Source organism: Sporobolomyces salmoneus, assembly GCF_050403485.1.
Source record: "Sporobolomyces salmoneus JCM6883 DNA, S_salmoneus_JCM6883_v1_ctg2, whole genome shotgun sequence".
Taxonomy (NCBI): Eukaryota; Fungi; Basidiomycota; class Microbotryomycetes; order Sporidiobolales; family Sporidiobolaceae; genus Sporobolomyces; species Sporobolomyces salmoneus.
This window is the reverse complement of record NW_027481161.1, coordinates 478753-503764: the sequence shown is the minus strand read 5'-3', so window position 1 is coordinate 503764 and position 25012 is coordinate 478753. Positions and strand designations below refer to the sequence as shown.

General features: G+C 52.3%; 8 protein-coding genes across 8 annotated transcripts; 3 read left to right on the top strand and 5 right to left on the bottom strand.

Moving 5' to 3' along the window:
* Nucleotides 1-228: 228 nt before the first annotated feature.
* JCM6883_003703 (uncharacterized protein) lies at nt 229-2368 on the top strand (the record flags this gene model as incomplete). Its single annotated transcript, XM_076628674.1, has 4 exons — nt 229-401; nt 471-684; nt 753-1996; nt 2053-2368. 4 exons carry the CDS (start codon nt 229-231, stop codon nt 2366-2368), a joined length of 1947 nt encoding a protein of 648 aa, XP_076491410.1.
* A 580-nt stretch (nt 2369-2948) lies between these two features.
* On the bottom strand, nt 2949-8084 carry JCM6883_003702 (uncharacterized protein; the record flags this gene model as incomplete). Its single annotated transcript, XM_076628673.1, has 6 exons — nt 2949-4821; nt 4885-5327; nt 5392-5647; nt 5710-6494; nt 6554-6799; nt 6861-8084. 6 exons carry the CDS (start codon nt 8082-8084, stop codon nt 2949-2951), a joined length of 4827 nt encoding a protein of 1608 aa, XP_076491409.1.
* A 901-nt stretch (nt 8085-8985) lies between these two features.
* On the bottom strand, nt 8986-10125 carry JCM6883_003701 (uncharacterized protein; the record flags this gene model as incomplete). The annotated part of the gene is made up of 2 exons (XM_076628672.1): nt 8986-9689; nt 9753-10125. 2 exons carry the CDS (start codon nt 10123-10125, stop codon nt 8986-8988), a joined length of 1077 nt encoding a protein of 358 aa, XP_076491408.1.
* An 883-nt stretch (nt 10126-11008) lies between these two features.
* Nucleotides 11009-12432, bottom strand: TAL1 (sedoheptulose-7-phosphate:D-glyceraldehyde-3-phosphate transaldolase TAL1; the record flags this gene model as incomplete). The annotated part of the gene is made up of 7 exons (XM_076628671.1): nt 11009-11104; nt 11177-11365; nt 11440-11796; nt 11864-11965; nt 12046-12085; nt 12171-12294; nt 12366-12432. The coding sequence occupies 7 exons, from the start codon at nt 12430-12432 to the stop codon at nt 11009-11011; spliced, it is 975 nt and encodes a 324-aa protein (XP_076491407.1).
* Nucleotides 12433-12894: 462 nt separating this feature from the next.
* On the bottom strand, nt 12895-15642 carry SPO11 (DNA topoisomerase (ATP-hydrolyzing); the record flags this gene model as incomplete). The annotated part of the gene is made up of 10 exons (XM_076628670.1): nt 12895-13093; nt 13161-13418; nt 13484-13614; nt 13678-13758; nt 13831-13965; nt 14040-14161; nt 14222-14328; nt 14398-14595; nt 14663-14901; nt 15199-15642. 10 exons carry the CDS (start codon nt 15640-15642, stop codon nt 12895-12897), a joined length of 1914 nt encoding a protein of 637 aa, XP_076491406.1.
* Nucleotides 15643-17136: 1494 nt separating this feature from the next.
* JCM6883_003698 (uncharacterized protein) lies at nt 17137-20516 on the top strand (the record flags this gene model as incomplete). The annotated part of the gene is made up of 9 exons (XM_076628669.1): nt 17137-17947; nt 18010-18151; nt 18220-18628; nt 18689-19151; nt 19225-19301; nt 19363-19552; nt 19620-19762; nt 19825-20424; nt 20496-20516. The coding sequence occupies 9 exons, from the start codon at nt 17137-17139 to the stop codon at nt 20514-20516; spliced, it is 2856 nt and encodes a 951-aa protein (XP_076491405.1).
* A 192-nt stretch (nt 20517-20708) lies between these two features.
* Nucleotides 20709-22434, top strand: JCM6883_003697 (epoxide hydrolase family protein; the record flags this gene model as incomplete). The annotated part of the gene is made up of 9 exons (XM_076628668.1): nt 20709-20902; nt 20980-21055; nt 21142-21209; nt 21273-21477; nt 21542-21761; nt 21830-21871; nt 21936-22052; nt 22112-22269; nt 22345-22434. The coding sequence occupies 9 exons, from the start codon at nt 20709-20711 to the stop codon at nt 22432-22434; spliced, it is 1170 nt and encodes a 389-aa protein (XP_076491404.1).
* A 50-nt stretch (nt 22435-22484) lies between these two features.
* Nucleotides 22485-24899, bottom strand: JCM6883_003696 (potassium channel family protein; the record flags this gene model as incomplete). The annotated part of the gene is made up of 9 exons (XM_076628667.1): nt 22485-22714; nt 22781-23161; nt 23219-23248; nt 23350-23472; nt 23536-23632; nt 23699-23882; nt 23948-24118; nt 24184-24485; nt 24579-24899. 9 exons carry the CDS (start codon nt 24897-24899, stop codon nt 22485-22487), a joined length of 1839 nt encoding a protein of 612 aa, XP_076491403.1.
* Nucleotides 24900-25012: the final 113 nt, after the last annotated feature.

Here is a 25012-nt window from a genome sequence, read left to right as displayed (position 1 = left end):
CCAATTGACTGAAGTCGGCGTTACAGCACGAAGCTTATCATTGCAAGCAACCGCGATATCGACGGGACCAGAACCACAAGTGAAGCGCGGAAAGCGCGGAAAGCGCTCCCCCTCGAGCGAAAATTCTATTCTGTGCTCTCTGCCACCTCCAATCCCTCGAACCCCCGGTGTGCGAGCCTGCAGGGATGATCGGCCAGAAGAACGTGAGTGGGACCTCTCTATCAAGCTATGAACGCTCGCCCTCTGACATTTGAATCAATGTTTGAACAGAAGCAATTCGGCAACCCATCGCTGCCTACGGTCCACGTTTACTTGTGTAGTGGTGGCAATTCAGGCACTGGTCGTGTCAGCATAGCCGATCTCGGACCGAAAATCCAAGGTCGTTTCACGGGAATCAACCTGTGAGTTGTTTCCTGAGGTTCTCTCTCTTTCGAGCTATCTCACTGATGTGATTGTTCACTCCCTTGCAGTAAGATCCATCAAAACCCCGGTAGGAACGATCAAGTCAAGATTCAATATGTCATCTGCTGTCATCCTCTCCAACTCGGCCCGAACATCTGGCAAATTCTGGAACTCCGTCGACAGGTCGGGTTACCTTGCTACCTTGTGACTTATGGTCACTTGATGCAGTGCTGGGAGGCACAGAGGTGGATTGACATCCCTCATCCCGAACATGTATGGGTTGTAAGTAGTTTTTCGTTCAATTAGACTCGCGCCTCTCTCGACTGGGTGAGCTGATTTCTGCATCGCAGGTGCCTGGGGAGGTTACGTACCCCTCTACTTACTCTCAATCTACTGCCACCTACCCCACACGTCCTGTCTCGAAGGCGAACCCTCTCAAATCGTTGCCTACCCTTTCGACCATGTTCAACTTCAAAGCCTCCTTGGATTCTTTCACCAAGGAATATAACAAACGGAAAGACCTCAATATTACCCTACTTCGACCTCCCCTTGACTGGAACGTTGGCGACTCCGAATCCGAGAACTCCGACCACGAAAATTCTAGCTCAGATTCCGAATTAGAAATCATCAATTCTCCCTCCGGTTCTCATGTTACGTCGACGTCGGCTTCTCGAGCTCGTTCGAATCGTTCACGAGCATCAAACTCAGACTCTCGAACCCTTTCCTCCAACCAACTCGACCTTACCGCCTCTTCTCCCTCTCCAGAACCCCCCGTCGAAAGTGCGGCGGAACTACTCAAGCGAGCCCTCGCGATCAAGGCAGCTCTTCTCTCGGGAGTTCCGAGTGACGACCACGCCGTCGGAGGATCCGGAGGAGGAGGAGGAGGAGCTGTAGCCGTAGGAGGAGGAGTTGTAGGAGGATCCGCAGGAGGAGGAGGAGGAGCTGTAGGAGGATCCGTAGGAGGAGGAGCAGTCGCGGGAGGAGCGTCAGGGAGTGGAACGAGGGATACAGGAGAGGACGTATTGATCATGTCGGAGAAGAGAAAGGGAAAACAGAGGGCAGTATCGAACGACCCGGAACCGATGGTCAACATGCTCGTCGACGTTGATGGAGAAGTTGTCGATTTAGGAACTGGTTATACGGTCGATGAAGTCGCGAGGATGAACGATTATGAGAAACAATTGGCGCTTGACGGGCTTCTTCTCGATCGTCGTCAACGTCAACAACAAGCTTCGACGAGTCTTCCCCCTCACCAATCCGAGCTCGACGCCGGGAAAGGATTCGACGACGTTTATGAAAGACTTGAATCGATGACGAACGCTTTGGAAGATGGAATTATCAAGTTAGAGGAAAAGAAGAAGAAGCAAGTAGAAGACGCGGAGGTAGTAGGAATGGTTCAAGAGGCTCTTAATGAGGAAGCGGAGGAAGCGAAACGAGTCGCTCGCGAACTCGGGGAGGAGAATACGATTTTGAAAGAGCGTTTGTCGGCACGAGAGAACGAGATCGAGATGTTGGAGGCTCGTCTTCGCGGAGCAATTGAAGAAGATGTCGCTAAGGACGTGATGGCTCAAGGGTTGTTGGACTCACTAATGACGTGAGTTCCTTCCGCTTCTTTAACCTCTCATCGACTGATCCGTTCGTGCTTCGCAGTCCTCCTCCTTCACCCGAACTTCCCCGTGCCCCTCTTTCCTTCCGACGTTCCTACTGGCCGCACGGCGACGCTACCGTCGCACCAATCACGAAGCCTGAACTCCTGCGACCCACTCCACCTCCGTCTCCTGAAGAAAGGTTATCAGACCCCTTCGTCTCCACTCGTTCGTCTCCAATTGCTTCCTTGGCTAGGATGTTCGGAACAACGAACATCTACGACAACTTCCCGGCACCAACCAATCACCCGAATCGCGATGACTCTTTGGATGCGATGGAGGAAGGGAGCGCTGACGAGGACGAGGAGATGGGGGAATGAATCGAAGCTCGAAGTAAAGGATTTGGGCAATTGTCAAAGAAAAGTCAATTGGAAACCCGCTTGCGTTGGAAATTGTATAGTCACTCTCGCCCTCTCTCTCATTCTCTTCTCGTTCTCTTCTCATTCTCTTCTCATTGTCTCCGTCTCTCTTTCTCTCTCTTTCTCTTCTCTTGCTCTTCTCTTTCTTTGTCTCTCTTTCTCTTTTGTGCCCTCTCTCGCTCTCTCTCCTCTCTGTACCTTTCAGTTTTACTCTCTTCGTCTCCTTCCCCGTATCTAATTCACAGTAGGGATTGCCTCGAAATCGATCTTTCAGTGTACATGTCTATTGCACCGACCATCGACAGGAGAGACGAAGAAAGACAAGTAGAGGTTCGGATTTGTTGTATTCGAGCAGTTTTCAAAAACAGATAAAGGAATACAATCATTGCTGTTCAAAACGTTATGTCTCGCGCATGTAGCAGCAAGAGACTGATATCGACATATAGGTTACTTCAATAGGAAGAGAGAAGAGGGGGAGATATTACGAAACAGATAAACAATTTGGGGAATCGAGACATAAAGAAAGAAACAAGTTCAACTACTAGCTTTTACTTCCTTTCCTGCCCATTGCTCTCGATAGGAGACCACCTCTACTTCCACTACTTCCGCTACTCGTATCGTCGTCACCACCGCCCGTCCCTCCTGAAGAATACTTTGAACTTTTGCCGAGTCCGAAGATTCCGATTCCCGCTGCACTCGATCTTCGTCCCATGAAAGGTGCGCTGACTTCGGCATTGATAGACATCGTGCTCGTACTAGCAGGGATTCCTCCTCCGGGTGATCGAGAGCCGAGAACGGGAGAGGAGATCGCGCCAGGAGAGCGAAGAGGAGAAAATTCGGTTTCAGTTGGTAACTCGGGGGTTTGAGTCGCGACTACGGTCCCCGACATTCCGAGAGGAATAGTAGGAGAGGCTGAACCGAGTTGGGAGACGTGAGTAGTTGAGATCGTCGTCTCCTGATTGATGTGGACTCGAGTGATTGGAGGAACTCGAGGTGTCGAACGGCCTCCCGTCGAGGATACAGTCGAACTAGAATGTGTCGAAGACGCCTTACTCATCGGAACCGCGGACGAACTGCTTCGAGGGGTTTGAGGAGATGGGACTGCGGGATCTGATTCAGGTTGTAAGTCGTCGGAATCGAAGAGGGTTGGAGCGTCGACGATGGGGGGTCGAGAGGCCTCATTCGCAGTCAAAGGTGTCAATGCTTCGTCGTTGTCGAGCAGAGGCGGCTTCAATTCGGTATCGATAGCCTCGAGGGGTGGTCTTGTCTGAACGGAGACGAGACGAGCCAAGTCCTCCGACGATAATGACCTCAATCCTCCTCCCGAGACGATACCGCTACGTTTCGGATTTGGCGAAGAACCGTTGATGGTGAAACTTCGATGACTCCGTCGTTTCGCGCTTGTGTCGCCTCCTGAACCTTCAAACTCTTCAGACTGAGGGAGAGTACTCGCTCTCGAACGAGGAGGTGGGGTGCTCGGCCGTGATGGATTTCGAATGTGAAGGAGCTCCTCAGTCGTCGAAGTGCTCGAAGGTCGAGACGGAGAAGGACCACCGCTGAGTCCTTTCACTTTATTTCCCGCTCCGACTCCGTAACTCCCGGCCGAAGTAGCAGGACGACCCGTCATTCGACCTCCTCCTCCTCCTCCTCCTGCACCTCCCGCTCCGGCTCTCGTGCGAAGCTCTGGTTGTCGTAGGCGAAAGTCGTAATAGTTGAGCGCGGAAACGAGTCCTCCTCCTCTCCGTCGAGCTTCATTGTGAGCTTCGGCACTCGCTTCGGCGAGCTCGACGAAACGTTGAGAGCTTTCACCTCTCAACGAAGTCACCGACGGGGTTCCACTCCTTCCTCCGGCTACGCCAGCCGATCCCTCTCGGTCGTGACTACTCGCTTGCTCTGCGGTCCAGCGAGCGAGATGGGTCGCGAGCAGACCGAGTTCCCGAGGCAGATCGATGAGATGGGGAAGTAGGGCAACTCCTTCCTTCGCGAGTGGCGAGAGAGAGTTTCGAAGTCGGTAAGGAGCGAGGTAAGTCGAAGCGAGAGGTGAGGTCCATTCTTGACGATGAGCGGCAGCTGGAACGGGAGTCGCGACGTGTTCGATGAAGTCGACGAATGCCGCGCCGTTGTCCTGAACGAACGAATTCATCGGTAACATCCAAGGTTCTTTCTGACCGAACGAGGAGAAGTTCGCGAGACCTTGAAGAGTTTTCGCGATCAGGGTAAGAGTGCGTTGGGACTTTGAGTCGGGAGGATTCGATACGATGAGGAAGAGACGAGGGTTGAGGACGGCGGGGACGAAGAATCGTAAGAAGATGAAAGCTGAAACGGAAGTCCATCGAGTGTTCTTTTGATCTTCTCCGACTCCATACTTCTCGACGACAATTCGCTGGATATGACCGAAGATTTGTCGAAGGTCCCTGCGAGAGATCGCGTCAGAGTCACCATCACGAAAGGCAGGGACGAATGAAAGGAAAACTTACTGAGGACATCGTTCCCTCGCGTCATAAATCGAGTTCCACAGCGTTGTCGTCCATTCATGAAGAGCATGAACGTTCGAAAGCAACTCTTTGTCCTTGTACCCGGACTTGAGCTTCATCGGATCAATCTCAATCTCGACTTTGTCCTTGATAATCTTTCGAATCGTTTCTCCGATCGAAGCCTCAAGGTACTCCGCGCCGATCAATCGCAGGTACAACTCGACCGATTTCGTCAGGATTGTGTTCCCTCGAAACAAGATCGCGGTGCTTCGGTTCAGTCGGTTGTTGCTGTCGATTTCGAGATCGGCGAGGCGGAGAACTCGAGGAATGAGGAGACTCTCCGCTTGATAGATCCGGAGAAGGATTGAAGTGAGCTCTTCGAGTTCCGAAGGGAATTCTTGAGCGATGTCGACTGCGAGTTCAGCGTCGATGTCGTCCGTGAGAAGCTGACAAAATCGCAAAGAGTCAGTTCAAATCAGCTTCTCGGGAATTGTGACAGATCAGACTCACTTTAAGCATCGTTTCGTACTCTCTACTCGGTAGAACAACTTCTTCTCCGACTCGAATCCCCAGGTTCAACTCGCCGACGACATCGGTCATCTTTGCCGAATTGACAGGTTTGACGCTCCACCAATCTTCGAGCAACTCGTGTCGAGGTAGGTCGGGTATTCTGACGGTGGCGACTCCGAGGACATGAAAGCGAGACGAGCTTTTCGAAGATTGAAGAACTCGGATCGTGATTGGCGAAGTGAACGGCGGCAAATCGCTGTGTACAGGTAGAACGTTAGAATACGACTCTTCAATGATTCGACAGAGATGATGACTTACGAGAAAGTGAAAGAATCGTTCCAGAACGCTGAGCTGCCTCGTTTGACGGCGGTCCGAGCGACGACTTCTCCATCCATTTCAACCTCGCACATCCATCCCACTCCAGAGTGATCCTCCTTGCCTTCCATTCCTCTCGGTCGAGAACTCGGTAAAGACGACGCGATCGACTTGCTCGGAGAATCGAGAGCACCCGGCGATTGAAGGTCGTTAACTCCATCTCCGTTGTTCGATCCTTCCCTCGACATTCCCGGTCGATCCCAAGACGATTTCGCTCCCGGTCTATTCGTTTCCGTCATCGATTCTCCCAATGCTCTCCCTTCGTTGATCGTAAGGTGAAGCTTCCTGTAGATCCTACAACTCTTCTCGAGTTCCTCCGTACCATCTCCTCCGAACGATTCACCTTCGTCTGATGAAGGCCAACTCGGATTCCGAGACCGTCTTGCCGAAGGAGTAGGGGGTATCGGTCGAGGAGTCGCGGCGCCCGATGCGAGGTAGTATTCCGGTAGAGCGAAACAATGAGCCATGGCAAGCCAAACTTGGGTCGCCACGACTGAAGGGAAGCAGAGGTACACTGCTTCTTCGAGGCTAGACCGGGGAGACCCAGAGGAGATCGAAGCCGACATTGAAGAGGAGGCGAACGAGGAGTAATGAGGAGTGGCCGGGGAAGCGGTTCGATGAGAGATTGAAACGCAGTTGGGTCGACCGAATAGACTGTGGTCTGTGAGTCGAACATCGGTACGGTTGAAGGATGGAAGGTGTATCGAATGGATGATAACCTTGTCGGACTGTGAGGAGAAAGGTGTTTCAGACGTCGAGCACTTCCGAAAACGAGACCTCAACTCACCTCCCCAAACACTCGGAAATAGCCATCGTCTCGCAAGACTCCCGTTGCCCGTCTCCAAGTACCATCTTTATCTCCCGCGACTGGCCCGATCGGAGGTTTCCCTTTCTCCTTCGTCTTTTCCTTCGAAGAAGTCGATCTGCTGCTCTTCGAGGAATCGTCGAAATTGAACATTGTACTTTCGGTAGGAGACAGCAGATGATGTGCAGATTCTCGTTTCCCACTCTTACGTTTCAAGGCCGAGGGAACCTGATGGGACAATGAGGAATCAGTCAAGTTCGAACGAGCGAAGAAGACATTTTAGACCTACATCTCTGATCAAAGGTGCTTTGCTGAATTTACTTCCTCCACTACTACTTCCCATATCTTTCGTGGACCCTTTGTCCCTTATCCAGATCCAACAAGCCTGACTCCATTCCTTCGATTCCTTCTGCCGCATTCTCGGTTGACGATCTCCTTTCCCTGTTGCGTACTCTGATCTCGCGCTCGTCGATGGTCCGTCTCGACTATTCGACGATCCCGGCCAAGTCCCTGTGGAATCGGCGCCGGCGGAAGCGAGAGAGTAGAGAGAACGGTCGTCGAAAGAATCATCGTAAGAAGTAGTAGCGGGAGGAAGAGGGGCACCTGGATAGAGCGGTAAGTTTGACGCAACGCCGATACTAGGTCTCCGAGTCGTGGTCGGCAGTGTTGTATCGGGGACTTGAGGAGCAGCTGCAGGCGGAGGAGCAGGAGGAATCGGTGAAGTTGAAGGTTCTCGATTCACATCTTCGCTACTCCCTCTCGCTTTGATCCTCTGTGCTGTTCTCTCGATATCCTCCCTCAGTCGAGCGTTCCGTAGACTCGTCGAATTCGAGCTGTTGATTGAAGAGGAATCGGTTTCGGTTCGACTTTTGATCTCTTGAAGAGTCGACAATTCGTCTTCATCCGCGAAGGCCCCTGCTTCTCGAAGGAACGCCAAGTCGTCTAGAGGAGCTCGGTCATTGAGAGGTGACCGGGGGAGGAGTCGAAGAGGGCTTTGTCCGACTTGGGGAGAATTCGCAGGAGTCGAATTCAGGGAAGGAACTGGTCGAGGTCGAGGCGGCGGAGAAGTATGAGGGGATCTCAAGAATGGAGTCGTAGTAGCTGGGGAAGATGCAGCGGCGTAGAAAGAGTTCGGGGAAGGTGCTGACGAGTCATCGTCGAGTCGAGAACGAGTACTCCTCAAACTGTTGGTATCGTCGTCGTAATTCCGTTGTTGTAACCCTCGATTATCGCTCGTCGTTCTCGCTCGAGAGTGATTCAGTGTCCTCCTACCCCATTCACCTTGCCTCATCGAGGGAGTCGTCTCATCTTCTACTTCATCCGGATTCACTTCTGCCGAGGGTCGACTCGAGAGCGGGGATGACGGTCGTGGACTCCCAGATCGCGCCGAGTGGAGAGAGTGAGCTGAAGAGTGAGTCGATAGTCGAGTATGGCTCGAAGCGCGAGAGGAAGTTCGAGGAGGAGGAGTGAACGAAGGTGAAGGAGAAGTAGTTCGATTCATTCGATCCATCATTTGTTCGAGTGCCTCTGCCAATCAGTCAACATAGGGAGTGGATCAGCACAGTCAATCATCTTGGTCGGGATCTCTGCTCCCCAAGCTACCCCCGCTTCGTTCGAATCCGATGGGAAATGAGACTCACCAATCTCGCCAGGAGTAGCTCCCTGCACAGCTTGTGAGACCATCTACCGCTTCGATTCGGGTCCTACGTCTGAAAGGCTACGAGACAGGGACAGGGGAGCGGATTAGATGTAAGAGAGGGGGTCGGAGTCTGCTCTCCCGCTGTCGTCCTGTCGGCGTGCTCGAGGTCGAATCTTGTACTAGATCGGGTTCTGTAGATCTAAGGGGCGGGAAGCGGTGCGAGGGAGGGAAAGGGAGGCGATGAGATGAGAGATACGCCGACCAGAGGGGGAACGAGCGAAGGTGAAGTTGGCCCGGTAGAACGGCTCGATAAAGGGTTGTAATTGGGGCTCTGCTCTGCAACTGAGGAGACGGCGAGGTCGGTGTCGGATCGGCCGGATGAGGTTGACCTTCGAGAGAGCGTGCGCGACTGAGTCGTTTTCGGAGACATTGTCCGAGTCTTCTCTGACTTCCTTTGTCCGCGAGTCACTATCTCGCGGATTTGATCGAAGCACCTTTGCTCTGTCCCGCTGTGGAACGAGAGAGCGCGGTACTCTGTCCATTGAGCTCGATTCAAGGACCTCTGCTCATAAGATTCGCGCGAAGCTGAAGGCCCGCACCGTCTTGTCTGCTAGGCACAAGTAGACTGACATGACAAGTTGGTAAAAACCAATCAGGGTGAATGGATAGAAACCGCATAGGAAGAAGGCTAGGGAGAAAGAGACAAAAGAAGAGTGAACGAAATCGTGGAATCCTTTTTTCGACTTCCCGCGCCGACTCATCTCAGAATGACTGTTCACGACCGCTTTCCGCCAATCTTCAACGTCCTTTGTTCCTTCTCCCTTCTCCTGCGTTGCCTCGACCAGAACTCTTCCGAAATGTACTTGTCCGTGTTTTGAGGTTGGACCTCGAATACTACCTCTATTCCACCTCGCTTGCATTCCTCCACTATTCGTTCGTTCTCAAGACGCAGGTCTGGCGTTTCCACTCGAGAAGGATGCAGCGAGAGATCGAGGTAGAGTGATTCGAGGGCCGAAGTTTCTGTCGTTCTGGCGGCTGCGATGAACTTCAAGACTATCTTCGAAGCATCGGGTGTCCAGCCGTTCACTTTGATGATACGAACGTGATGTATAGGTGGACGAGACTGAAGCCAGGCCGAGTTGAGCATGCAATAGTCAACATCGATTAAGATGCGAGGAGAGTAACCGGCGAAGAGGCCATTCTTTGCGAGTTGGTACAGGTCCAGTTGGATGTTGATCGCTTCGAGCTGGGGAAGGAGTCGGGAAAGGTGGGATTCGGCTTCCAAGGCGACGACTTCGGCGTCGTTGTCGATATTTTTGATTCCAACGGATCGAAGCGACGGTAACACCTTCGGGTCCAGCAAGCGTAGGAGTTCGGGACACAGCGCTGAGTCGTCAAAGGTGAGAGATCGAAGCGTCTGGAAAGGTCTGAAAACTGAGCATTCGAATTGACCATTAGCGAGTTCGACGTTACGGAGATCTGCGGATACTGACAAATGTAAGCTCGCCGCCCGCGCATAGCGTGATAGATCCAAAGACTTACCCGAATGCTGGGCGAGGACTCCAAGGTCGAACGAATCCTCGAAACCCCAGTACTCGATCGTGAAACTTTGAAGGCCTTTCCATCGATCCAACAGGTCCTCAATTCTGGCCGCTGCATTTTTACACTTCACGACGAGCTCCTTGGGCCCCGACGGTTCGTCCTTCGCCACGTCTAGGCGTTTGAGCTGAGCGACGGTCCTGGTACGGACGATTTCGATGAGGAGAGGTTGTGCGATGTCTCTGAATTGTCGAGATACGAGGGACAGGGAGCGGAGAGTAGCTTGACGCGATTTGTAGGTCGTAGAGTGATACGTGTGAGGAACGGTTGCTTCAATGATATCGCGTATGAGTTCGGGTGGGAGAGAAGAGAGCATCTCGGCTCAGCGAAGGAAAGGGCTTGAGATTAATCGCGGCGTTGTCGAGTGATCGAGGGAGTTCCGATGATCGATGAAGGGTCTGCCTGCAACGCGAAAGAATTAGTGAACTTGCTTCGAAGACAGAAGCGAAGACGAGGTTTGTATGGAAGCAGGGTTCGAGTGAAAGAGCGCTCACCGAGTCGAGAAGGAGAGTCCTATTACGTTTGTCTGACTGCCTCTGCTTGCTTGAGCTCGAAGCGATCCAAGAGGACGAGGAGAAAAGCTTTGGAGATCAAAGGTTCAATTAAACTTGCGTCGGGGTCGTTTTCACAGGGTTGTCTGGTCCTGGCAGTTGTTGCTCAACGTGTCCTTGGCTGTTGAGCGATGAACGGGCGTATCACAGAGACTGGAGAGAGGTGAAGGTGTAAGAGCAGCAGTTTCGCGAATTCGCGGTGTTTTCGAATTCGTGCGCTTCCGTCGCGAACGGGTGCTCACTGTAACGAACTACAAAGTTGCTGCTCGTCGGAGGCACGAGACGAGGAGGCGGAATTCGATATACTGTTCAACGACGTTACTCGATTCGAGGCGTGCGAAAGAAAACGTCCCAAATGACCAGGCTAACGATGCTCGAGGTACTCTCCAGACTGCTCTGTCGAAGGAGACCAACGATTTCTTTGGGTACAACTTGAGTTTCTGGGTTGATTTTCAGATGAAGAGCGAGAGGCAAGAGAGGCAGTGAACAACTCGAACGTAGAGGTGCGTATTGGGCGAGGGGGGAATCAATCAGGAGGAATAGAGTGTCAAAGGAGGTAGACTTAGCCTCGAATGAAAGTGGCTGAAGAGGGGCAGAGGTAGGGTTCTATTTGCAAAGGGAAAAAGACGGGAAAGGAGAGGGAGGAGTTTAGGCGAGTTTGGCGCGGAGGAGGTCCTTGAGTTCTTCAGCATCGGCAGCAAACTTCTTGATACCCTCGTGAAGCTTGTCCCACGACATCTCGTCCTGTTTGTAGAAAGAAAGACGATTAGAAACTGAATTTCAAGAGAGCAAATCGAAAAGTACGAGAAGACTCACTTGAAGGAGAGACCAACGGAAAGCGGGTTCGTTGTCGATGAACGAAACCTTCTCCATGGGGTCGTCAGCCTTGGCCTTTTCGGGAGAGAGAACTTGCTTCATCTCCTCGTTCGACTTTTGAAGTTGGTCGAGGAGGGAAGGCGAGATGGTGAGGAAGTCGCAACCAGCGAGAGCGATGATCTCTCCGACCTGATCATTCATTCGATTGAGGATCCTGATCAGCTCATCGAAAGACGAGTGAAAGATGGAAGAATAGAACTCACGTTACGGAAAGAAGCACCCATGACGATCGTATTGTAACCGTGTTGCTTGTAGTAGTTGTAGATCTTGGAAACCGAGACGACACCGGGGTCCGAGAGACCCTCGTACTTGCCATCGGGCTTGTTCTTCTTGTACCAGTCGAGGATTCGACCGACGAAAGGAGAGATGAGGGTAACCTTGGCTTCGGCGCAAGCGACGGCTTGTTGGAAACCGAAAAGGAGGGTCAAGTTGCAGTGGATATCGTCCTCGGCTTCGAGCTCGCGAGCGGCTTGGATACCCTCCCAGGTCGAGGCAATCTTGATGAGAATTCGGTCCTTGGAGATACCGATTTCCTTGTAGAGAGCGATCAAGTGCTTGGCCTGTAGGAATGATCTTGGTCAACTTTCGTGATCGTGCAGAGGAGAGTTGGACAAGAATCAAACGAACCTTGGCCTTGGTGCCCTCCTTGTCGAAGGAGAGGGAAGCATCAACTTCAGTCGAGACACGTCCGGGAACGATGGCGAGGATCTCCTTTCCGAATTCAACGAGCTATTGAATGCAAGAACGATCAAAATCAGTCAACTTTTCGAGCATGCCGAACATTTCTGATCGATATGACGGAAACTCACGAGACGGTCGAGGGTATTCTCGATTTGAGCATCACGGTCACTACAGGAACACACAATAGAGCACAGTGTCAGCAGCTGATGGAATCGGTTACCCTCGGAAAATGATGATGAGAGGTTGAACTGACCCTCCCTTCTTCTTCGCGTATTCGACAGCTACGTCAATGAGCTTGGCGTATTTGGGGTCCTTGACAGCGGCAAGGATAAGGGAAGGGTTGGTAGTAGCGTCTTGGGGCTTGTAAGCGGCGATAGCTGTTGTCGAGGTCCGAGGAGTCAGCGTCGGCACACTCGAAACAGAGAACCGAGAGCCAGTGGCGACTCACACTCGAAGTCTCCGGAGTCAGAGACAACGGTGGTGAATTTCTTGAGTTGATCGAGCGAGGAAGACATCTGTGAGCGGGAGAATGAATCGATGGAATCAGTTGGAACAACTCCACAAAGTGGAAGCTTGAGCGAGGTCTACTGACACTGTGAGTGGGTGCGATAGATCAGTCAACGGGTCTCGAGATGTGTATGAGGTCTTCGAAACGTACGTGAAGCAGTGAGGTGAAGAGAAGAGAGAGAGAGAAGTAATATTTCCCGCGCCGGGATGACGATTTGAAGCAACGAAATTTACGCTTCGCGAAAACTCGACGCTGTATTTCCTACGATAGGCCTGACAATAGTAAGCTGAACAAGCACGAAGTCGAGCTCTCGACCCCGAGAAAAAAAATCGCATCAACTCGCACGTTCACACACTCTCTCGCTCGTTCGCTCACGAGATAGGTCAGAGTGGTAGCAACAAATACCTAGCAACAGCGGGGAGCTAGACAAGGAAATTTTCTCGGAACGCCACTCGTCGCAAAAAGCGTTTCAACCTTCATCTCCCTTTTCCACCAGAACCTTCTTGATCTCCTCTGATACGAATGCCACAAGGGCCGAGCCGCGTGTTGAGGTCGGTACGAGTGGACCTTCTTCGAAAGAGTCGGGAGGAGAGAGCGGAAAGTTGCGTGAAGAGAGGATTTCGATTTCTGCTTTTCGATTCAAGTGAAGCATGCATTCGAGCTCTCGTCTACCGAATCAATACGCTCATCAGCGCGTCATTCACCTCGATAAGGAGAAAGCAGAGAGAATCTTACCTCCATTCAGACGGAATCCATTCCCTTCTGATCATTGCGAGAATTTTCTTTCGGTCCCTCGGAGTCAAAAGCAAGAGATCATCCCTCGGGATTGAACCTCCTGTGAGTGAGGTGGGTCGAAGACCGATCCAGGTGGCTCGTTCGACGCCGGTAGCGAGGTTGAAAGCATCGTGAGACATGGCGGAGGAACCGAGGACGAAAGTCGACATGATTTCGATGCCGTGAGGATCCCCATCGACGAGGAACATGATTGGAACTCTGGTAGGCGAGGTACGACAGTCAGTCAGCCTCGAAAGAAGCAACTGACCGAAAGCACCACCTACGAGGGAAAATCGTCTGCAAGTCGTTTGACGAGTTCGCGAGTCGCCACATCGGGATAGCCCTTGCCAGTGATTAATACCCCTTTCCCTAGACCTTTATGTCCAATGGTTGAAGCGAGACTGTGAAATATGGCCTGCAAAAGTGAAACGGGTTAGGGTCCAGTCTCGCGAAACGGAGAACGGAGAGAGGTACTCGCATCTTTCTCGACGACCAGGATCCAAGCGACTTGAGAAGCCTCAAGACGGTCGATCAGAAGTGCTGGAGGAATCAGTGAACCCTGAAAATCGAGCGAGTCGTCCGAACGTCAGAAGATTATTCCAGCTCGACTAAGCATTGGGGAATGTCGTACCTCTCCAGATCCCGATTTCGTAGTTCCGTCTGTCATTCGAAGCACAAGCTCTCCTGCAAAGAGACCTTTGGAAGTAGCGACAACGTTGAGCTCGCTACGCCTGACTTTGAGCGCCGCTGCGAGATCGTCGATGATCTGTTGTTGAACGAGGCAAAGTGCGGAAGCGTGATCAGTACGTCGCACGAATTCCGTTCGGAAGGAGAACATACCTTGTCCACCGTCTGTTGCTTGCGAAAAAGGAAAACATCTCGATAGTAGAGATCCCTTTTCGTCGAAATGGTGTCGTCAATCAATCCCTCGAGAACTAGTTCGACAACGCGCAAGAAGCATCCTGTGGTAGTCTCGACGATTGGGTTAGAGTGTCGGCACAGATCCAGTCAGCATCGCTCACCAAGTTCCCGTCCTCCGATTCGAAGATCGACTCCTTTGCCAAGTTTTCGAGGGTAGACGATTCTTTGCTTCTTCGGATGAGAGTCGAGCTCAACACCAGCTCCTTCACTGTGCAGCGGAGAAGGAAGAGAGTGAGTGCGGCTGCGGAAGTGGGTTGGACGAGAAAAGATTCCTCACCTTTGATCGTCGCCAGCAGCAGCAGGTCTCCCTCCTCTTCTTGTCAATTCTACGCAGATGATCATCGTCGTGCTTGAAAGAGCTGGACGTCGGTCGGTGGTCGATAGTGAGCCAGTTCCGGTCAGAGTTCGGACACTTTCGGCCAGTTTTCGAAGGATATCGAGCAAGAGTCGTTGCAGAGAAGATATGATAGCGAGTCTGTTACCAGATCAATACAGTGAGGCCGCTCGAGTCCGTACGAGCGAAAGGTGATTGAGGAACTAACCTTTTCTCGGCTGATGCAGAAGGAAGAGAACCTTCAACGGGAGAAAGGACGATCGTTTCCGAGGACTTCTTGAGCTTTCGACGTTTTCGGGGAGCAGAGGCTGGCGGAGTCGGTGGTCGATATTCACGAAACGGAGTCGCGGGAGGTGGAGACGCTGACGAGATTTTCGATGAAGGGTCGACGAAACCGAAGAAAGCGTCCATTTCCTCCTGGGTCGGATTCTTCTCCGTGCCGACACCCTGTGGCAGTGATTCGGTAAGGCTAAGAGTATCTGACTCGGATTTGCCAAGCGAGCAGTTGTCAGAGTCGAGGGAAGAGGTGCGAGGCAGGAAAGGTTCTTCGAAGGGAGGTGGGTTCGTTCGAGACACTGGGTCATCATAGTCGTGCCAAAGCTGTTGCGCGACGAGAGCCGTGGGTGTAGTGCGAGATAGACGAGCAGTCGGAGACGAGGGAAAGAGAGGGTCGTCGTCGCCAGAATCAGAATCAGAATCGAGAGGAGGAGAAGGAGTTCGCGGCACCGGCGCCGTTTCGCTTACGTCGGAGCGCTTCCTCGTGGTAGTGGTAGGCGTTACGTATTCTTCGAACGATGGGTCACCGGAGGAGCGAAGTGCCGAGATGGGATCAAACGGAGGAGCGAGAGGTCGACGAAGACCTGCAGGAATCGAGTCGTCGCTGGGTTCCTCCCCGAGGTCCAGATCAGTCCCAAAGCTCAACAAGTCATCCTTATCCCTCAAGGGCTGGTCGACCTTTGATCCTGTTGATTCGATTTCCAACTCGAGCGTCTCTTCCTCGTCGCTTGTTTCCCATTCCGAGTCATCCAGACCCGAGAGAATCGCCTCATGATCAGTCTCAGAGCAGCGACGAAGCTCTGGCGTTGAGGGCAGAGGCGATAGAGGTCGAGGAGAATTCAGTAGAGACGAAGGCGGGCAGAGGCCGGACTTAGGCGAGATTTCGTGTGGGGGTTCGAGGATGTTGTCCATAGTCTTCGATATGCTGCTCAGGCGGTGATGAGTGTATGGCAGGAGGAAGAGAGACGGATCGGCAAAGTTTCTCGAATTGCTCACTTTTTGCAGACTGACTATCTATTTGCAAGTTATGTCGCTGCTCACATCGAGTTGCCTCCGTAACTCAATTGGAAGAGTGCCAGACTTTTACGAACAGTTGAAATCTGGACGTTGCGGGTTCGAGCCCCGCCGGAGGCTCAACGAGTGACTTCACTTTTTGGCTGTCTCTCTCTGGACTCGCACGCTTGTCGTGCCCCTGTCTTTTTGCTCGCTCCATCTTAGGAGGTGTACGCTCTCGTTCGCATGTACACGCGGGTACCAGACTGCCCACGTCGAATCAGCGCGAGCTCGTAACGAAGTAACGGAAGCGAATTGTTGACTTTCAGGTTTCGGTCACACGTCGCCAAACCTAGCTTCACAAGGTCAATCGCTTCAGAGAGTCGACAAGCTCGCTGTTTCTCGAGAATAGGACCGAGAGCGCACAGTGTGGGGACCTTGACCCTGGAAATCGTCGCGGGTTTCTTCCAGCTCTTCCGCTTTTCGTGAGCAGCTTAACCGTTGCGAGAGCGAGCAGGGCAATTTTACCTGGTACGGCCCACGTGTAGGTGGAGGTGATGGTTCGAGGGAGGGAGAGCAGCTCGCAACTCTACAGAGACCCACCAAAGCGAGCGGAAGAGCCCGACAAAGCTTTGGCACTCCTTGTCTTCCGTTTCCGCTGATTCATTGCAGACCGGCCTTGCAACTAACGCTACGTCCGATATGAAACGTCGTAAAGCCGTAAAGCCGCCCACCGACAGGTGAGTAGAGCATAGGACCTGCTGGTCTTCGCGAGCTTCTTTCCTCTTGAACTTCTCCTTGCGACACAGGAGGGCGATTTCGCTGGCGCCCAGCCTGATCGCCCTCCCTGAGGCAGAGGTTGCCCACGAAGAGACATCGCACTTCCCTCCCGCGAAGGACGAGTCCACACTCGCCGACGATTCTCTCGTTGCGAAACGTTTGGGCCATCTTTTTTCGACGTTCGGCTCGGAACTTCGAGTCGACCTCGTCACTTGCGAAGAAACACTCTCTCGACGCCCATATCGTACCCAAAACTGCTTCAGCATTGTCAATGTTTTTCGTACCGCGGACGCAACTTTTGCCGAACTCGAACTTCTGCTTACCCACCTCACTCTCGCGTCTCTTTCAACCTTCGAGCACAGCGACTACATAGAGCGCATCATATAGAGCTCGATTCTGACAGGCGTCCCCGTCATTTTCGGATCTTCGGGCATACAACTCCCTCCGCAAGTTCGGAATCCAACTTCCCTCTTCAAGTAACAGCCGACCTTGACCACCTTACACAAGAGAAGACTTAGAAAGTGTAGCAGGAACCAACACGAGCCGAAACGCCCACCTTTAATCCGATTCAACCTTCATCAACTTCGGCTTCTCCGGATCGGACTACACTGACAGGCGGAGCAAGAGAGCAGGATGGCGAACCCCCATGAGATCCACAGATTTAGGTCTCCATTGTCAGGAGGCTCAGGCAGACCAGCTTCCCCTGGAACTCCCACCTCGAATTCTCCCTCTTCTCCCACTCGATCCGGTTTCGTCACTAGAACTACCCCTCGCGCCAGTAACTCGAACCTACCTCCTATTCACGTACCAAATCTCTCGAGTTCTCCTCCTCCGACCCTCGTCAGTCCGAGTCGAGCCCAAACTCATCGCTCTCTCGCAGTTCCTTCGACCTCCTCCCCTTCTTCCGTCAGCATCGCGACTCCACTCGCATCCTCTTCCGGTCCTCATCGCTCCACTTCATCCTCGCATCCGATAGCGGTCCCTCCTCGTCCCCATGTGTCGACTCCTCCCCCTCGCGTTCATGGTTCGACTTCTGAACTTCGAGCAACCGCGACTACCTCGTACTCTCAATCCCTCTCCTCTCCCTGTTTCATTCATTCTCATCTCGACAGTTCGCTCGCCAAACCGAACCCTCAGTCGACGACCGTCTATCCGGGAAAGAAGACTCGTTCGAAATCGTCGGAAAATACGAAAGATTTCGCCGCGAAGAAACAAAGTGCAGGCGTTTGCAAGGTTACAGATGAAGAATTGAGGCCGGAGGGCATTGAATCGCGTCGGGTACGAGATGCGTCTTCAACGTCGGGGGAAGTATTGTTGGACAGCAACGACGAAGCGTGTTACAGCGATACGGAGTTGAGAGACGATGAAGACGAGGAGAGAGGGAATTTGACGAGGCAACTCGCAGAGACTGCAGTCAGCGTGAGGGAAATGAGCAAGCAACTCGGCAAGTCCTCCCTCTTTCACCATTCGTTTTCGAGCAAAGCTGACATACGATTCGATTGATAGGCCGCGCTCGAGTCATTACTCATGTCCAGTCGGTGATGATCGTCACGAAAGCTCGAGATAATCAGCTCACGCGTTTGACTCGAGAACTCGCAATGTGGTTGATGCAAACTCCTCGAAACGGCAAAGATCGCGGATTGATTGTGTGAGTTGCTCCTCTTCTGTATATGTCGTGCTATCGCAAGAAACTCACGACCATATCTTCTCATACAGCTACGTCGATTCTCAATTGAAGAAATCGAAACGATTCGACGCGGCGGGAATCGAACGTGAACACCCGGATCTATTCAAACCTTTCCCGTCTCAACGTCGCTACTCTCGCACGTCCTCTTCAGCTTCCCTCGCGACTGATTTCGGTGGTCACTCGTTCCACCCTCGTCGTTCGAGTGGACCTACCGGTACCTCGACTCCAGGAACGAACGGCATCACTCCCCTCTCGATGACGAATCTCAACGAAGCGCTCTTGAAACGCAACAACTCGATCTCGAGCACGAGTGGAGCGAGTGATCGAAGTGAAGCTCATCCGGCGAGAAAGGGAGATCAAGCTCAAGAGGGTCAACTGAGGTATTGGACGAACGACATGTGCCGAAAGAGTCCTCACCTATTCGATTTCGTCATCACGGTAAGTCTATCGAGAGACCTTCCAGCTTGTGACGATCAACTGACACGGTACATGAACTAGCTCGGAGGAGACGGCACTGTTCTCTATACTTCGTGGTTATTCCAACAAATCGTTCCCCCGGTCATTCCCTTCGCACTCGGTTCACTTGGATTCCTCACGAACTTCGACTATTCAAACTTCCGTTCAGTTCTCGACAATGCTATCAAAGACGGAATCAGAGTCAATCTTCGAATGCGATTCACGTGTACCGTTTACCGAGCAGTGACGGATGGAGATCCTGCGTGCGCGCGTCGAGCGGTCAAGAGTGGGAAAACTGGAGGAATCTTCATGGAGAGCTTGACGAGAGAAGGTTGGGATGCGATAGAGAGTGGGAAACCTCCTGGGAAGAGGGAAGGGAGTGGAACTGGCAAGGATAAGGAAATCAAATGTTTCTCAACGAGAGCAGTCGAAAGCTTCGAGGTGTTGAACGATCTAGTCGTCGACCGAGGTCCAAGTCCCTACGTTTCTCAGCTCGAACTCTTTGGTGAGTTTTTCTCGCCCTTTCCCTCCCAGTCGTTGTCTCGAGCTCGTCTGATGGCCATTCTCGCTCCGTATAGGTGACGAGCATCACATGACAACCGTTCAAGCAGATGGCTTGACCGTTTCTACCCCTACTGGATCGACTGCATACTCGGTGAGTAGCTCCATGTCTCTCTCTCTCATCTCCATCACGACTCACACATCTCTATATATAGCTCTCTGCCGGTGGATCGCTCGTTCATCCCGAAATTCCCGCCATTCTCATCACGCCGATCTGCCCTCACACGCTCTCTTTCCGACCGATGCTCCTACCCGACAGCATGGAATTACGAATCTGCGTTCCCTACAACTCGAGGAGTACCGCCTGGGCTTCCTTTGACGGAAGAGGTAGGGTCGAACTTCGTCGTGAGTCTTCTTTCCTGTCTCCCTCTTGCTGACGAAGTGCAATTCGCTGACTCGATACCTTCATTAGAGGGAGATCACATCAAAGTCACGGCGTCTCCTTACCCGTTCCCGACAGTTTGTGCCGACAAACAATCTACCGACTGGTTCGGATCGATTCAAAGAACGCTCAAGTGGAACGAACGTCAAAGGCAAAAGAGTTTTGTCATTCTCGTGAGTTAGATCGATTCTTTCATCGCGATCCCCTCGCTGATAGAGTGTCGACTCGCGCACAGGAGGAAGGTCGAAAAGGATCAAAAAGCTCATCAGATCCAGCTACATCGCCTTCGAAGGCGAAACAGTCGGCGAATTCCGAGACGGTTCAAAAGCACTCTCGATTCGCTGCACCTCGAAACGGTACCCTCGACGAGGAAGACGACTGTTCGACCTCTGTCGCCGACGATGATTGTGACGAGGATGATTCGGGAGAGGAAGAACAGGAGGAAGAATACGACATCGATGATATTTCCGAATCGAACACGACGAATGCCTCTTCTCCCTTGGTTGCTCCTACCGATCCTATCGCTGCTATCCCTCCCCTCCCTCTCTTCAGCAACACTCACTCGGAACCGTCAACCCCGACTCTCACGCCAGCATTCGCATCAGCTCCTCCTCCTCGAGATTCCGAAACTTCTTCGACTTCGTCGAGCATCTCGGTCGACATTCAAGACGACGGGACCGATCGATTCCGAGATCCTCGACCAAAAGCTCGAGGTCAAAGTCGCGCGAGGAGTCAAGATACGATGAGGAGAGCTCTCGAAAGAAGTGCTGAACGACAAACTACTTCGGAAGCGAGAGCTTTCGCTATGGTCGGGGTCGATAGTGATTCGTCTCATGTGAGCTCTTCCACTCTTTGTCCGTCTAGTCTCGCTTTGACTGATCTGACCCGCTTGTTGTCGCTTCGCAGAGTGGTTCCGAGAGGGAATAAATGATTCTCTTCGTTCTGTTTTTACCCTATTGTTTTATAGCCCTAGCATGCATTTGCATTGTTGTGTAGTCGTGGTCTTCCTTCCCTCCCCTGATATTTAATTCAAGTCGATTTGCGATGTACGAGATTCGGAGCTCGGGAGAGAAATCTTTCGTTTCTTTCCACTCACTCCTTCACCATCGCCTCTCAGCGATGTCACCTCAGCGTACGATCGATATTGAACAATTCCGGCCTGTTTTCACCGACTCTGAACTCGATGGGCTTCGACAAACTCTCCAGCACTCTCGGCTCCCCACTCGAACTTTCGCAAGCAATCAAGAGCGCTATGGCATCACCTACGACTTTATGGAGACGGCACTCGCCCGATGGAAGAATGGCTTCGATTGGTACGTCGTCCAGAGACTGCGGGGGAGAAGTTCGATGTTGGCTGACGTCGTCGACGTCTCCGGTTGTTGCTTGCTAGGAAGAAGAAGGAGGAGCAGATCAACAGCGTGCATCACTACTATGCTGATGTCGAAGATGGAGGAACGAATTTCAAGGTGAGTCCGATCGTGTCCATTTCGAGCGTTTCGCAAGAATACTTCGAATCGCTGAACCTTCGAGTTGTTTCCCCTCTCCCGCGAAGATCCACTTCATCTACGAAGAGTCGAAAGATCCCAATGCGATCCCGCTCTTGCTGCTACATGGATGGCCGTAAGTTTCCAAGTTTTCACGTTTCGTTCAGTTTCGCGATTGATGCTCGTTCGTTGCTCCCAGAGGAAGCGCATTCGAATTCATCGACGCAATCAAACTGCTCCGTGAAAGCTCAAGTCCCTCCTTTCATCTTATCGCGCCAATGGAGCCAGGTTACGGCTGGTCAAGCCCTCCTCCTCTCGACAGAGGATTCGGTACAGACGACGTTGCCTCGATCATGCACTCGCTCATGTGCTCCCTAGGCTTCGAGAATGGATACGCAATTCAGGTAAACTCCTCTCTGATCCTCTTCGCCCGATACCCGCGTTGACTCGTCCTTTGCGAAATCGAAGGGAGGGGATATCGGTAGTTTACTCGCGAGAAAGATGGCGCTCAAGTACGAATCTGTCAAGTGCATTCACCTCAACTATCTACCTGCCGTCGAACCGGAGGACGGATCCCTCAAGAAACAAGTCAAGCCTCACGAACAACGCTCGCTCAACCGCTCCGAAGAGTTCCAAAAGACGGGTCGAGCTTATGCTCTCGCTCACGGGACTCGTCCTGGAACTATCGGTATGGCAGATTAGATCTCCTTCAGCTTCGTTGACCTTGACCTAAACTGATCCTGCCTCGGGTTTCAGGTTTTACCGTCGGCTCCTCCCCGATTTCTCTCCTTGCGTGGCGTGAGTCCCCCTCGCGACAGCAATCAGCAGTCTTCGGCTCTGACGCTTGTCTTCTCGTATATAGTTGCTGAGAAGTACAGAGATTGGACGGACGAGACCCCCTCGGTCGACGAAATTCTCGCGATTGCAACATTCTGGTGGCTTCGTGACAGCTTCCCTTCCTCTATCTACGCCTATCATGGTGAGAATCTCCTCTCTTCCGCCATACTCCGTGCGCTAACCGTTCAACGCTTGTCGCAGAACTGCTCTTCTCGGGAGTCTCGTTTATTCACAACGACCAAGCCAACTACCTACACAAGCCATTCGGTTACTCCGCGTTCAAACAAGAGATATCTTGTACGCCTGAAGCGTGGGTGGGAGTGAATGGAAATTGTCAATTCTACCGCTACAACGACAAGGTGAGTCACTTCCCTCTCGTTCGTTTCTCCGTCTTCCTCGCTCACTGACGACTGATTCTGCGTCTCGATTACCAGGGAGGTCACTTCCCGAGCATGGAGCAGCCAGAACAGTTTGCGAAAGACATGAAAGATTGTTTCGGCAAGATTTGGGTTCCCGATACATGAGATAAGAATACAACAATAGGATCCTCTTACTGTACACTACTCTATGATACTCATCTCCTGACCTTGTCACCTTCTTCGAGCCCGTTCGATTCAGAAGAGACACTCTTTGTTCTTGAGCGGACTTCTCCGTCGGCAATCGTAGATTCGCTCGATGACGAATACGACATGGTTCGAGAGCTACCTGACCAACGTTCGATGCCAGGTGGTGGGTTGACCTCTTCACAAAGTTGTTTCGCGATGTTCTCGACCTGTGCGAATTTCGATTGCAAGTTCCTCAGGTCTGTAGCGTGCGACTCGGGCGTCAGCCAGAACGTCACGATTAGGTATCGTTAACCGAAAGACTCACAGAGGAACTGCTTCATAGCCGCGTCGCACTCGACTGCCTCTCTGTTTCTCCGCTTGAATTTGTTTGCCTTCATCACCTCGCGGACCGAGCGAGTTACCTCCTTTGAGTCTCCGTCTCCACCAGTGAGCACGAGGTGATTGAGCTCGAGTTGGAGTTCCCCTAGAAGTCGAAGGAGTTCGACTCGTTCATCGACGGGTGGATTCGATTGCTCTTGCTTTTCGTTCGTTTCAGCAGTGGCCTCGTCTTCTTGACGGTAGTGAATGATGTGAGCGAGAGTCGAAATGGTCGGATTCGGTTCAGCGTCGTTATCGAGGTGCTCAGCTTTCTTCGCCTTGAGCGATTTGATCAGTTTCGCGAGGACGTTTCGCTGGAAAGTTTCCTCTGTGTGACATCAACGACGTCAGTACACTGTAGCTCAACAGGGGACTTCCACCTTACTGAAAGTAGAAGAGTATCCGTCGGCGAGAACTATCGAGCGGGAGTCAACTCGTCAGCTTGGATCCCTCGTGACCTCAGAGAAGGCTCTACGGGACGGGACAGACTGCTCAGACCACAGAGGAGGGACTCACTCGAGAAGAAGACAGTCAGAACGCCAGTACCGAGTAAAGCAAAGACACAGAAGAACGCTCTGCCCCCTTCCGTTTTTGGCGTATAATCTCCGAGACCGATGGTCGAACTAGCGATGAAGAAGACTACGCGAATGATCGATCAGCAGTTGCCGGCTTGTTCGTATACAAGGTCACGGGTAGACTTACAGTAGAAAGCAACGAAATACGACCATCCTTCGAGCTTCGAGTAGACCAGTGCACTGAGTAGCCAGAACACGATCACGAGAAGAAGTGATACGAGTAGCTACAGCATGGCAAAGCGATCAGGTAATCGCCTTGATGGAGAGAAAAGCTGAAAGGAGTAGCTCACTTGAGACCGAAAGTCACGATTCCGTTCCTTCTGAAGCTTGACGATGGCATCCTCATAGGTCGATGCGACGAGTTTCTCGTCCCGAGTTCTTGGTTGCTCTCCTGCCTTCCTACGTTTGAGTGATTTCAAGATACTGCGCTCTTTCTCTTTGAACCTGTCTTGAAGAGCTTCGAGAACGACTCCCCTATCGCAGGAGACCGACGTCGAGTCAGAAAAGGAGTTGAGGGTCACGGAAGGAGAAGAGCGTACCTGGTGAAGCAGACGAGGATCGCGAACGATAAAATTCCCGGAATGAAGTAGAGGATCATGATGATTCGAGCGGCAGTCGAGGTTGGTACGATGTCTCCGAATCCAGTCGTGACGAGACACTGTACCGAGAAGTACAGAGCATCGAGGAAGTTGACGTTTTCGAGAAGGTACCTGCGAGGAAAGGGATTCAGCGTCGCGAACAAACGAAAAGCCGGAACGAACGACTCGAGACGTACCGGAAAGCGCAAGTTCCGACGATCAACCACGTAACAAACAGATCGAAGGAGATGACCAAGCTGCATTGCGCCGAGGAGATTCCCGTTCCATTCGATTTGTACCACTCAGTCTGGTAACCGTCTGCGATCAGTGCGAGTGCGACTGCCAGTGCGACGGCGGCCGATGCGACCGTCAAGTAGAACGCGGTCGATAGAATGAAGTTCTCGCCTCCTGAATTCGTGATACCGAAGATGAGGCAAGAAACGAGACTGAGGATGACGTGCGAGATCAGAAGAGCGATTGTCGCAAAGGTGAAGACGCGCTATCAACGATAGGGTGAAGAGGTTGGTGATCAGTTCGAGAGTAAAGAGGCGAAGGCAACGGAATGAAGAGAGAAAAAGATGTTCGAGCTTACACAGTGAGTATCGATCAAACGGAACAGGATGGTAAGGTTCGACAGACACGATAGTGCGAGTGTCACTGCTCCTGCTGCAATGATCAAAGGCGGGTCCGATTTGACTGCGACGATCAGTCCCTCCGAGCTTTTCTTGACCATCCACTTTTCCGTCAACGACGGGAGGGCGAAGAGGGGACCCAGGGGACATATAATCTGGGCGAAGAAGGAAGCGAACCGATGGAGACGGCGGTGGTGATGGTGCGAATTAGCCTTCTCCTGGGGAGTCTTGTACATTCGAGGTTGCTGATTGCGAGCGAGATCGACTCCGAGGTGAGTCATAGTGTTCGACTCCTGTATCCTCAGCTGTCTTCGAGGGAGTGAGCCAGTAGTAAGGCATCAGTGGTACCCCTGGTAGAATGAAGAAGAGTCGAAGAAGAAAGTTGCGATTTTGA